General features: G+C 39.8%; 1 protein-coding gene across 10 annotated transcripts in view; it reads right to left on the bottom strand.

Annotated features, from left to right (window-relative positions):
* The window catches only part of LOC131235589 (uncharacterized), a 97,702-nt gene that overhangs the window by 27,781 nt on the left and 55,809 nt on the right, over positions 1–14,112 (bottom strand). For all 10 annotated transcript variants that reach the window (XR_009166223.1, XR_009166224.1, XM_058232807.1 and 7 more), the window contains exon 11: positions 1,364–1,555. Coding sequence is in view for 8 of the 10 variants with exons in the window: in XM_058232807.1 (XP_058088790.1) it covers positions 1,364–1,555 (192 nt within the window). In the remaining 2 variants the exon portion in view is untranslated. The remainder of the gene's footprint in view (positions 1–1,363; positions 1,556–14,112) is intronic.

The following is a 14,112-nucleotide window of genomic DNA, read 5'->3' as shown; positions in this document are numbered from 1 at the left end:
TGGTCAATCAAAGAAGGGCAGCACATGATGAACAATGCGTATCAATGATCAAACATTTTCTACTATAATTATGGCTGCAACTTGGGTTTTGATCAACCCAAACCTAATTGACCCAACCTAATTTGAATTTGGGCTGGTTTGGATTTGAGCAAATCCGGGTTGCATTGGGAATAATCACATGTATTTGGGTCGGATTGAGATTAGGTTGGGTTGGGTTGAGTATAGAAGACTTCATGTTGGGTTCAGGTTGGAATTCAGGTCAGGTCAGGTTGTGGATTGGGTCCTCTTGAGGTCACGGTAGGCTCAAGTTGACCCCCAACCCAACTCAATTTGCCTGTGCTGCACCCCTACAATCAATATGGACCATACATTTTCCTAGCAATTGAGTGGGCCACTGTATAACTTAGGACAGGGCCACTTCATGATGAACCCCACCCCACCCATGCAAGGCCTAAATCTTGCACACATGTTCCAAAACTAATTTGCAACAATCTAGCATTAGGATAAGTTCTAGGGTTTTGTAATCCAAATACAACAACTAATCCATGGAACTCTAGCAATGTCAACCAAACAAAAGAAGCCCATTTCCAGGAAATCTTCTTCTATGAAATTGAAGTTCCATGGGCAAAAAATTACCCAAGGTCACTACTTCAACACATCCAAACGGCCTCTAAAGTAGAGTGCATCTGGAAATATCTAGTACCAACATTTGCAACTAGTATTTGTAGTTTGTTTAGTAAACATATAGCTATTCTAGGAAGCGTCAAATGCTTGCAGCTTACATTATTAGTTATATCTCAGGTTCAACTCAAGGTCATCACTGTGACTTAGTGACCAAAGGACTCATTCAATTTTGTACCTCTTACAAGACATATGGCTTACTGTTATGGATTTTGCCGAGCGGTGGCAACGTCCAAACAGAACCAAACTAGGTAACCAATCAACTTGATAATAATGGCATGCCTATGAGTGATATGTGAATAATTTTTGTGAGGTCTCAGCTACGTTTCATATAATTCGTATCTAAATTCTAATAAACAGAAGTGCATGTACTAAGAATTCAAAGGAGCACATCTGCTTTAGTGAATCAATGACGGCAAAGAATATACAGCTTTTGTAGGACATACAATCATAACAAAAATCAAGTAATATGCACTTAGATGTATTATTATTGGGCTAGTGTATCAAGTAATATGCACTTAGATGTATTATTATTGGGTTAGCATGGAAGAAAACAGACAGTTCCTTGACTCAAAACATAAGTAAACCAAGTCAAAGACAGGAGTGCAATTCTTGTAACTAGAAATGTCCCAAAAACTTGTCATAAGCTTGTAAATTAAGAGCCAAATCAAGAACAAAGTACCTGCTGAAGTGAAGCTGCTTTTGCTCTAAAAGATGCCTCAAGAAACTCTGCTTCCTTTTTAAGCTTCCTTATCCTCTCAAGGTCAGAACAAGCAGCTTTTAACTGTTCCTTTCCAGTATTGGAGCTGGAAACATGCATCTTTTGAAGCAATTCTTCCAATCTTCTTAGAGCTTCATCAACATTCTCCAATGCCTGAAGCCGGATACATTGTCATTATATCATTAGAAGCATGTAGTTCTGATAACAAAGATATCACAATACCTCCTACAGGGAACTCTATAGGGTATAAATCTAGAAGTTTTCAATAAAGTAAAATCTAGCCATACCATCATTCATATATTTCGACAATAATAATGGGGGAAGACTGGACACCCTACCACTAAATGAAGGGCGAATGTTAATAAAGAGTGAGGGTGGGTCACCCTACCATATCCATGAACAAGCTTATAGTGCCAAACTATACAACAAGGACCATCCATTTCCTACAGAATTTGCCATGTCCAGCATGAGACAAATGTCAACACATCAATGATGGAAAATCTGAACATATCTTGTATTCTTGTATAATTATCAATACTTGGAAACCCTTTATCAAATCCTAGTGCATTTTCAATTGTGTAGATACTTTTTCTTTTAACAACATTGTAGCAATGTACAGACATAAAAATTATCTCCAGTTCTCTAAGGTCCATAAAAAGGACTGCTATTCAATTAAAAAAGGCCACGTGTATTGACATTCATACACACGCAAACAATCAATGCAGATGTGGCAATAAAAATTGTAGATCATGATGTCATGACATCATGACATTCATTATGTCATAAAAACTGTACCAATGTTCATGATATTCATATGCATGCAAACAATCAATGTAGGTGGGGTAATAAAAACTGCAGATCATGATGTCATGACATTCATCATGTCATAAAAACTATATCGACGTTCATGATGTTCATATGCACACAAACTATCAATGTAGATGAGGCATGACTGAAAATCATCGGCCCCATTCTAGTTGGGGCATGACCTAAAATCAGATTAAGTGGATGATCCTAACCTCTTAATAGATATTTGTTGAATTTGGATTATTAACTACTTTTCATTTCACTAGTTGTGGTAGGTCCGATGAATTAGAAAAGAGGATGTTCTCTGACTATATAGAAATTGTCAAACCGTCACTTCAGATCATTCATCCAATGGGACCCAGCTTGGACGGCCAATACTTTTTAAGATTCACTTTGGTTGCTACGGCTTGGGTTGACACACATGCATTCCACATGCATATGGGATCTTAGTTGCAGGTATGTGCCACTCCCACTTCAAATCAACGCTTCAGACTCCAACTTCCTACCTAGTTGTTTATACCAGTGTTCGAAATATCACTATCGTGTTATGTATCGCATTATTGGGATACGGATATGTATCGGTTATCGCATGGGATATGTCGGTTGTATCGTGTAATGTATCGCGGTTGTTGGAAACATTGGAAAATTGGTTGAATTTTTCAATGAAACTTCGGTGATTGTTAAAAAAGACATCAATACACACTTCTAAATTAAAACATTACAAAAAACAAGTACGCATGATAGGTTTTGTTTGTATGGGGTCCTAATGTATGTGTTGTCTAACTGAATTAATGCAAGTATATTCAATGTCTATTCATATAATTTATAAAATATAAGAATACGTGTGGAATCACAAGCAATACATTCAAAAGCAAAAGAAGAATTACTAGATTAGATTATATACATGTTTGATGTGATGTTTGGACATAAAGATTGCAAACAATTTGTGAGAAATTGAGATTTTTTATTTTTTTTTCAAATTTCCGCAACTCAACCCATCTCCTCCAAATCTCGAAATTGAAACTCCCAATCCATGATTTTTCATGCGAAACATGAAATTTTATAGTATTGTAACAATTTGACACTAATTTAACATGATTTACATATAATAAAATGATAGAAATTTGAAAATGCTCACCAGATCGAGGATGTAGGATATATCGCACTACTTGTGTGTTTCGTATCGCACTGGTGGGATACAAGATACATCGTGGGATATATTGGCCAATATCGTCGATATTTAAAACACTGGTTTATACTACTCGCTAACATTTTGAAAAAACACACTTCCCACTCCCGCACCCAAATCCATTGCTGTTTCACTTCATACTTCATGCAATTATTTCTCAGACAGGTGAATGTATATGATCCCATGATTAATATTTAACTAGTTATACCCGATAAACGGCATGCATAGACTATAGTAGTAATTGTCAAAACATCAATTTATTCATTTGTCTCATAGGACCCAGCTAGGAGGACCATGCTTCTTAAGAATCACATTGGCAGCTACAGCCTAGGTTGACACATGCATTCCACCCATGTTTTGGATGTATGCATACATATGTTATGTGATCTGGGACCTTGGCAAACCTGGATTAGCAACACTAGATGTCAGACAAACGTTCCCATCATTTGATCATCCAGATCTAACTTTAAGTAAAATGAACAGTCTGATCCAGAGTTCATTGGTTCTAGATGGGACCAATAACTGCTGAGATTGTAAAATAATAAGCCATCAAAAATTCATAAGGGGGCAGATCACAACTCGTAAATCATAAATCTAAAGGAGTGTGATTTTTATCATTTTTTATTTTTTTATTTTTTAAAAGAAATTTAAAAAATAATATCATAAAAATATTTTTTAAATTGGGATATGATAAAATCTTTTCTGTTCTATCATAGTGATGGGGACGTCACGAGCACACACATGCCCCCTACACGCGTACGCAAGGAAGAGGGCCCCGCCATCGATCTGAATCGATGACAACGTCCAAGGAGGGTCTCCTAGTTAAAGTACTGTGTTTTAGTTCGTTAGATTGGACCCAATAGTCATGTTAATCCCATCATGGGTTCTCATGATCGTGGCCCACTATTCTAATTAATCTAGTACTTTGGGTTTTGCTTATTATTGTTATTAGGAATATCATGGACGGTTTAGATTGCTTGGATTAGTTGCTATTTTTTATTACTTCGTCTCCAAGCAATAGATTACGCACATGGCGCGAGTTTTGGAGTATAGGGTTTTATTATAAATAGGCACCCCTTGTAGTCTTTTTTTCTCAATGGAAGATTAATAAAATTTCTGCGTTTTTCCTACTCCTCTTTGAGTTGTGAAAACCTAATTGGGTGCGAAACCCTCCCTTCTTCGAAGGGCTAACTACCGTGGTGGGAAGCCACACCTATCTCGATTTGCCCCCACCTTCTTCCATCCATATTTCTCCTCCTACAAGCATTCCATCTACAAATCCATCAATATTTGCAAGCATTTTTCTCTCTACAGCAGATTTCCAGAATTTGGCCCTACAAGAGGGCTGAAACTTCGGCGGAGCACCACGCACAAACCGTGCATCAGATCAAGCTGAGATTTGAGGGTTTTGGAGTCCATCCCTGGCCGACCAGGGCTAAGGTGGCCTTTTTCTGAATAGTAGGCCCCACACGTGCCGCCGGGATCACACACACTTGCATCTGGGCCATTGCTATTGTCCACACATGCAGTACCTCTCCGGTCCATCTCTCTCCTCTCTTTCACTCCTCTTTCACCCAAAATCCCTAAGCCTAATCCTAAATTACTCAAATCCCCAATTTTATGCCCTTTCTTCTACCATAGGGTTCCCCGAATTGAAATTTCTGAATCCCTTGGATTGGGGGAATTATTTTTGTGCATATGTTGTTGAATTTACCCTCCTTTTATTCTGGTTTGGTATATAATTTTGATTGATCTGGCCCTAGCTTATGTAGGCCTGGGCCTACATAGATTCCCCTTGATTGAACACTTGAACTTTTGTGTGGGATATGGAATTTTGTGTAATTGTTTAGAACTAACGTGATCTAAAGCCTGAAAATCTTGAACATCATATTTGAATTTCATGTCCTGCATCAAATTTGGTATTAGAGGTTAGGGTTCTTGTAGGGGGAATGCATTGCATGTTTAGGGTTTAATTTATTTGTGTCCATTATGCATTAAGTACATCATATAGAATTGTTTCGAGGTCCATAATTTCTGATATAGGCTGCTGAATTTTCTGCTATCAGAAAATCCGTATCTCTTTGCTGGATTTTCTGTTGACAGATTTTTTGGACAAATAGGTTGCTGGAAATTGAGTAGTATTGCATCATTTTCTCCATACAGAGTCCTATAGGAGCATTTAGTCCTATCTAGGTGCATATAGTCGTAGTAGAAGGTCCTTAGATTGAGTTAGTAGTTGTATGCCCACACGTATGGGTCGTGGTTTCGGCGAAGGTGTCCCGTATCGGTATCGGTTGGCGTAACGGTGACCTCTAAAACCGATACGGATACGGGGTCATAACGGCGATACGGGAGCGTAACGGCCCGTAACGGCGTAAATTTTTTTTTTTGCCTAAGCATTCCAAATATGCATTCGTTTATAAATTGGAACATGGTTATGGTGGTGTAATGGTCCACTCTTTGGTGAGAAGCTGTATCGGACTGTCTGATTAATTTTTGAACCAGGTAACCTGAATTTGACTACAAAATGTATATATTTAATTTTCTAAATATCTAATTTATATATTTAACAATTTAATATCTTTCTCCTAGTAGTTCTTTTAAAAAATGAAATTAGATTTAGGTAGATGGCGTTGCCACGAACAATCTATGCCCCAAATTAGCCTCAAATTCATGCAATTTATTGTCATTATCCCACTTAAGTATTAGTGGACATTTATTGGATAGTGAATCATTCAAATAATTTGATTTTGGCATTGTGAGTTAGCAATTGCAGTTTATAATTTAATTAGTAAATTTTAAGTTAATATATGTCTTTTGTATAATTTTTTAAGGGCTCAAATTAGGCGGGACTCGGATTGTGAAGTGTAGCACACATGTCAAAGTTTTTTGGGCCCCACCCATGATGAATGTGTTATATCTAAACCGTCCATTCATTTGACGAGATCCTCCTAAGGCTTGACACGAAAAATAATACTGATCTAATTATCAAGTGGACCACACTGCAAAAAGCAGTGGGGGATTGAACGTCTACCATTGAAAACTTTTTTAGGATCACAAAACTTTTAGATCAATATGAAATTTATTTTTACTCTTCATTCAGGTCTTTTTGACCTTATGAACAGATTGGATGGAAAATAAATGTTACGATGGGCCTACGAATTGTTTAATGGTGAAAATCATCATCTCCGCTGCTATTTTTGGTGTGGTCCAGACGATCTTTGGATATGATTCATTTTTTAGGTAATGCTCTAAAATAATATTTAAAAATAGATGAACGGTGTAGATATAATAAATAGATCACTGTGGAGCCCATAAAACTTTGATCTCCTTTGAACCGTTCGTACAACTCGGAGCTCGAGGAGTGTCAGCGCTCGTCTCAGCGTGACAGGTACCTACAGTAGCTTACGCCTACAAAAAAAAAAACAAAAAAAAGCACAGAGAGAGAGAGAGAGAGGGAGAGAAGAGGAAGAAGAAGAAGAAGAAGAAGAAGAAGAAGAAGAGGAAAAGAAAGGAAAAAGATAAGGTTTTTTTATTTTATTTATTTATTTATTTTTTCCAAGGCCCATAACAGCCGTTACGGGTTAGTAACGGCCGTTACTCCCGTAACGGGCCCATAACGGCCATTACGTGTACAAGAAAGGGACTCGGCCGATACGGCCCCGTATCGCGTAACGGGTACCACCGTTACCGTTACATATCGGCCGTTATGGCCGATACGTAACCGTTTTGGGACACCCTGGCAGCCGTCGCTGGGCTAGACTGGATACGCGCATTACCCAACTAAATACCTCCACCAAAGCAAACCCCACCATTGGGGAAGATGCCCAATCTCAGGCAGGTGATCAGGAGGATAGACCAAGGAATAGAGGTGACCAAGGAATCGGTTATGACCCTGATGCGCAACTTCTCAAAGGAGTTAGAGTAGATGCCCCCATGTTTGATGGCCACTTGGACCCTAAAGCTTTTCAAGATTGGTTGGCAGACATGGACCACCATTTTGAGTGATACGACATGTACGGCCTTGTGACTAGAGAGAGTGCACCAGATACTAGTGTAGATTTACCCACTGAGGCCATTCCGGTAGTGGATGAGTTTCGTGATATCTTTCCTGATGATCTACCAGATGAGTTTTTCCCTATGAGGGATATACAGCACACCAAGATGTGAGAAACCGTACTACCTATAGCCGAGTTTGCATTTAATAGTTTTGTCGATAGGTCCACAGGTATAAGTCCTTTTGAAGTCATTACTGGTTATAAACCTAAGAAACCTATTGATATTGTCCCTATGTCACTGTCCCATAGGCTGTTAGAGTCTACAAAGTCTTTTGCGGATCACATTCATTCATGGCACCAAGAAATCAGGCAGAAGATCATGACTAGTAATGAACATTACACACTTTCTGCAGACCAACATAAACGTTTCAAGGAATTCAATGTAAGAGACTGTGATGGTCCGCATCAGGCCAGAGCGGTACCCTCGGGGAGCCGTTCGTAAATTACACGTACGTAGCGCTGGACCATGCAAAATTATAAAACGAAACGGTGTCAATGCGTATGTGGTAGATCTTCCACCCTCCATGTCAATTAGTTCCACATTCAATGTGGAGGATCTAGTTGCATTTCAGGGGGCCACTGATGCATTGTCCATCCTTATGACTAACCATTCTGATTCCCCAGACTTTTTCCTTGATCCGTAGCCCTTTCCCAACCCATCTTCCCAGACTCTACCTCCCATACCTACCCTTTCCGACCAATCGTCCCAGCCTCTACCTCCCATACCTACCCTTTCCGGCCCATTTTCCCAACCTCTACATCTTATACCTACCCTTCCCACACCTAGAGATGAGATAGAGGATATTCTGGACCATCTAATAATATCCATGTCGGACGGCAGATTTCAGAAGTACCTGGTTAAGTGGCAGTCACCCTCAGCTTCAGACAATACGTGGTTCATTGAGGAGGAGCTTCAGAAACTTGATCCCGACATCTTGGAGCGGTTCACGAGTCTTGTTTCGCCAATGGCAAAATCTTCGCAACCGGGGAGAGCTGATGGGGACATCACGTGCACACGCATGCCCCCATACGCACGTACGCAAGGAGGAGGGCCCCACCATCGATCTAGATCGATGATGACGTACAGGGAGGGCCTCCTAGTTAAAGGACTACGTTTTGATTCGTTAGATTGGACTCGATGGTCATGTGAATCCCACCATGGATTCTCATGATCATGACCCACTATTTTAATCCCTAATTTTACACCCTTTCTTCAACCTTAGGGTTCCCCGAATTGAAATTTCTGAATCCTCTCTCACTCTCTCTCTCTCTCTCTCTCTCAGGCAAGCGTATAGGAAAGTAGTCTTTATCCACGGCAACCATATAAATTACCGAACAGCCCGATCCATGAATAGACCGAACAGCCCAAGGAGTAGGCTTCCGATGCGGAGACTATTCACACTGAGGAGTCTAAAGCCGAACAATGGCTCTACGGAACATTCTCCCGATGAAAGCGTAACAAGTGGGCGGCCGGAAATGATTCTATGGCAACATTTTCACCAAACACTGGGTGAAATTGTTCTTTTGTGTGGGGCCTATTGGTGATGTGCTGATAACATCCAACCATCCATCAGATCTTGAACATCCAATATGAATTTCATGTCCTACATCACAGTCTATCAAAATATATGCAGAACATCAGCATAATACCACAAGATCAACAACACATTGTTTGTTGTTGATAGAAACATAAAATAAACATGTTTTTCTATTCCAACTTCTAATTCCAAGCTCCTAAGATGGAAGCCCCCAAACAAACAAAAGGGAATCATTCAAATCTCTCTCAACCTATACTTAAAAAATCACAAATAACCTTTATTTTAGGATAATGATAATTTACTAAAAAACATGTTAAAGCCAACACACAAAAAAAAAATAAATAAATAAAAATACTAACCCAAAGAATTGTCGAAATGCCCAAAATAGCGCAGTGAACTGTTGCAAAGTTGAACCGCCAAATGACTCTACCTTGTTTCTTAAACCTTCCTCCATGCCAAGCTAGGAGGAAATCTTCCATTGTCCCCAGCATTACCCACACGATACTAAAGACTTCAGTGAAGCCCTCTTACACCTTTCGAGCGAAAGGGCAAATGAATGAATAGGTGATTAATGGATTCTACGTTATTCATACACGTAACACAAATGTTTGGAAACATAAACGATCTCTTTTGGAAATTATCAATAGTTAGCACCTTCTTCTTCACCACTAGGCACTAACCAAACAAAAGCCACAACCTTGGGAGGAGTGCCATAATACCAAATCTTGGCTATGTGATTTCGACTCTCACCCATTAGGATCTCTCGAAGGGCCTTGAAAAAAGAGTAGATGGAGAACCGACCCGAGGGCATACACCTCTGAATCCTCCTAAATCTCTCTTTCAAAATCTTTTACATTAATAATATGAAGAGACTTGCATTTGGACTTCCTTGAAGTTCCAAGATCGCCCTTCTTGGTCATCTCCTTCTTTCCGGTATACTCCTAGGTGGAAGAGAACTCAATCTAATTTTCTTGCCCTCAAACATGAATGTACAAATATTTAAGCGACTGAATATTGTAACGTCCAAGTCAAATAGTCAGGCCCTACCCAAGATGATGTGGCCAACATCCATGGGAATCACATCGCACCACGGTGAATCCTTATACGACCCAAACTAGATGGGGATACAACATCGATGTGAGACTGGAGTGGAGGACTCATCAACCCACTCTGTATGGCTAAGGGTGAGACTCGGCTTTCAAGCTCAGTCAACTCACGGTGCCGGTGGAGACCACGTTGGCACAGCTGCCACTATCCACGATCGCTTTACAATTCGTTTCTTCACACTTAGTATAAGTGTAAAAGATTGTGTTCCTGCGCCAATCATCATTTTCTTTAGACAAAGGTGCATCTGACTACTGCGAGAGTGTAAATCTCCTGATCATCTAACTCCTCATCACTAGCACCAATATCAAGCTCTTGTTCCTCTACGTCGGAATTGTCCTTGTCATCCTCACCTGCCTCATCTATCATAAGAGCTTTACCTCTTTCTTTTGTTTGGGCATTCATTTGCGAGGTGATCATAACCATTGCAATGGAAACACTGCATTTACTCCCCTTCAAACTAGTGCTGACTAGACCCTTACCTTTAACATCTCTGTTATAGGTGGAAGCACCAGTTGGAGCTGAGGTCTAGCTCCCAGGGTTAGGTTTGGCTCCCTAAGGAGCAACAATGCCACTGGAATCACGAGACCCAAACCGCTTCATGGTCGGTAGCACTAGGTATCATTCAAGCTCATCTATCCTAAGGTAGGCCTCCTCTAGTGTACCAACATCACGAGGGATGAGCTCATGCCCAATCTCAAGGCGCAGGCCCGTCCTAAAATAAGACAGAGTCACAACAGGAGCTCATCGACATCACATTGCATCATGCACTTCCGGAATCTCTCGATGTAATCCGATACAGACATAAACCCTTCACTCAAGGATTGCCACTGGTCCAAAGGCTGATTATGGTAGGAGAGCGGGACGTATTTTTCTTTAAGAAGCTTTTTCATCTCGACCCATGATGTAATGGATTCATCTCCACGCCACTCTGCCTTCCATTATGTATTGATCTAGAACAACTTGGCTTGACCCATCAACTTCGTCTTAGCGAAACTTGCTCGACAGCAATCTAACATATCATGCTAGATTGCTTTAAGAAGCTCTTTCATCTCAACCCATGATGTAATGGGTTCATCTCCACGCCACTCTGCCTTCCGTTATGTATTGATCTAGAACAACTTGGCTTGACCCATCAACTTCGTCATAGTGAACCTCGCTCGACAACAATCTGACATATCATGCCACTCGAATAAGTGGTACATGTCAACCAACCAGTAAAGAAAATGCTTTGAGTTCAAGAGACCATCAAAATTGGGAGCATCGACTTTGACACTCTTTATAACCATTTCCTCAGGGTTGTAACGATCCCGCGATTCTCTACGGAGCGCATGGGCGTGCAGTCCTATATGACCTACTCCCTAACCAAAGTTCCTATTACGACCCCTAATGGATTCTACTGGGACTGGATCCTGCTCAACTAGGTACTCATCTGTTGGCTCTCTTGCCTGAAATTGGAATCTTCCCCGGTGACGGGGGTACCGTGAAAGGTAACTTCTAGCCGCGTGATACGCTGGTTGCTGGCAATCAATTGCGCGACATTAGTCTTATTGTGTCTTAATGGCCGTCAAACAGCGGTTAATATTTTCGAGAGCCTTAACAATCTGATTCGGGTTCATGGTGGGGAATAGACCAAAACCACGACATGTTCATGTTTGCACACACTAAATGACCCCAATGAGAGACAACCTACTTAAATGTGTAATATATGATGAATGCAGTGAAAAAATCAGATTTGACGATACTCAATGTTATGTTATATGATGCACATGTATTCGATGTATAATGGACCCTCAATACCTTAACCCTATGGATAGCCTTAGAATGATTCAAATAAGGCTAAAACTGAAAATACAGCAACTAAGTGTCTCAAAGTCGCTAAATCCGAAAATCTCATAGGACTTTGAAAATACCCAAGAAAAAAATCCCGCAAGCTATATGCGACCTATATGCATTACTATGGGTATAGTAATTTTATCAAACATCTACCCTACACTAGACCTAAGCTTTGATACCAAATTTGATGTAGGATGATGGAAACCATCCTAGGATGCAAGATGAGAGATCAATTACACATTAATTTCAGCAATCAACATGTAAAATCAAGCATATCAACATAATAGATTTGAAAATTCAGATTTATAGCACGAAGATTTTAGGTTATCACATACGCGGTGCACGAAAATATAAAATAATTCAATAGTGGCCCACTTGGAAATAGGGTCTTCCACTCTAGCGTTGGTAGTGCAACAATTACGTGAATAGATAATGATGCAAGCAAAATTTTGGTTTTGGGAAAGTCACAAAAAAATTTCAGATTTTCATCAGGATTTTGGATTCATGGATGGAGATTTAAGATTGGGGTTTTTAGGGATTCAAATGATCTAGGGATTAGGGAGATTTTGAAGGAAAGCAAAGAGGGAAAACCCCAAATGGGGACCCACATGTGGTTGCCTGTACGGACGCATGTGCATGCGTGTGCACGTGCGGGTCCACACGTGACTAGGTAAAAGGAAAGAAAGAGAGGAGAATTGGGTAGGGTTTTGATGGGTTGAGAAAGTTGTAAGGGAAGGGGAAGAAGGAAGACCAGAAGAAGAAGAATACATTTTGAAGAAGAGAAAGAAGAAAGATGCACCCTGGGGAATCCACCACCAAACAATCCTCTACCCGTTCACAATTCAATTAGGAGGGTTTCTCACAAACCCTAAAACACATGGAGGAAAATTCCTTCACATAAGAGAGCTTCTTTCATTCTTTTTTTTTCTTCTCAATAACTCCACCAGGGTTTGACGTCCATAATGAAACTTCAAACTAAGTACAACCAGTGTTCAAAATATCAATATCGCGCTACGTATTGCATTCTTGGGATACGAATACGTATCGGTTATCGCATGGGATATATCGGTTGTATCGTGTAATGTATCGTTGTTGTTGGAAACATGGGGAAACATTGGGAAATTGGTTGAATTTTTCAATGAAACTTCAATGATAGTTAAAAAAGACATCAATACACACTTATACATCAAAACATTACAAAAAGCAAGTACACATAATAGGTTTTCTTTGTATGAGGTCCTAATCTATGTGTTGTCTAATTGAATTGATGCAAGTATATTCAATGTTTATTCATATAATTTATAAATGTAAGAAGACATGTGGAATCACAAGCAATACATTCAAAAGCAAAATAATAATCACTAGCTTAGGTTACATACATGTTTGATTTGATGTTTGGACACAAAGATTGCAAACGATTTGCGAGAAATTGGGAAATTTTGATTTTTTTTTTTTTCGAATTTTCCGCAACTCGACCTATCTCCTCCAAATCTCGAAATCAAAGCACCCAATCTATGCTTTTTCATGCAAAATATGAAAAATCACGGATTTGTAACAATTCGACACCAATTTAACATGATTTACAAAAAATAAAACAATCAAAATTTGAAAATGCTCAACGGATCGAACATGTGGGATGTATCACACTACTTGTGCGATTTGTATCGCACTGGTGGGATACAAGATATATCGTGGGATATATCGGCCGATATCGTCGATATTTAAAACACTGAGTACAACTATGCCACTCACTTAAGTGAAATAACCCATCATCCAAAATAAGGAAACTAAAGCACTTATTATGAATCCCAACTATCGAATAAATCCTAAAAATAACAAATAAATAAATAAAGGAAACAAGATTAGAGTCCAAGGGGCCCAGATCAGGAAGATCTGGTGGTTCAATGGCCTAATCGACAAAATCCAACAGTCGAATCAACACAAAATAAAAATCCTATGACTAAAATGGTCTCTTAAGCAGCCAACATGCATCATTACAAAGTGAGATCTTCTTGATGCACGTCCAATGCATCTGGAGTCTTCAAAATGGCCTGACGGGCCCCATCTAGAACTCGTCTCCCATCCACAAGGAAAGTTGCGTTGATGTGGGCGGTCGCCTCTATCTTTGGTACACCAGAGTAGGTCCTCTAATGTTCCCATCAAACCACCACTGCTTCC

Source organism: Magnolia sinica, chromosome 19, assembly GCF_029962835.1.
Source record: "Magnolia sinica isolate HGM2019 chromosome 19, MsV1, whole genome shotgun sequence".
NCBI lineage: Eukaryota > Viridiplantae > Streptophyta > Magnoliopsida > Magnoliales > Magnoliaceae > Magnolia > Magnolia sinica.
Note: the sequence above shows the minus strand (reverse complement) of the source record. Positions and strands in the feature narration are given on the sequence as shown.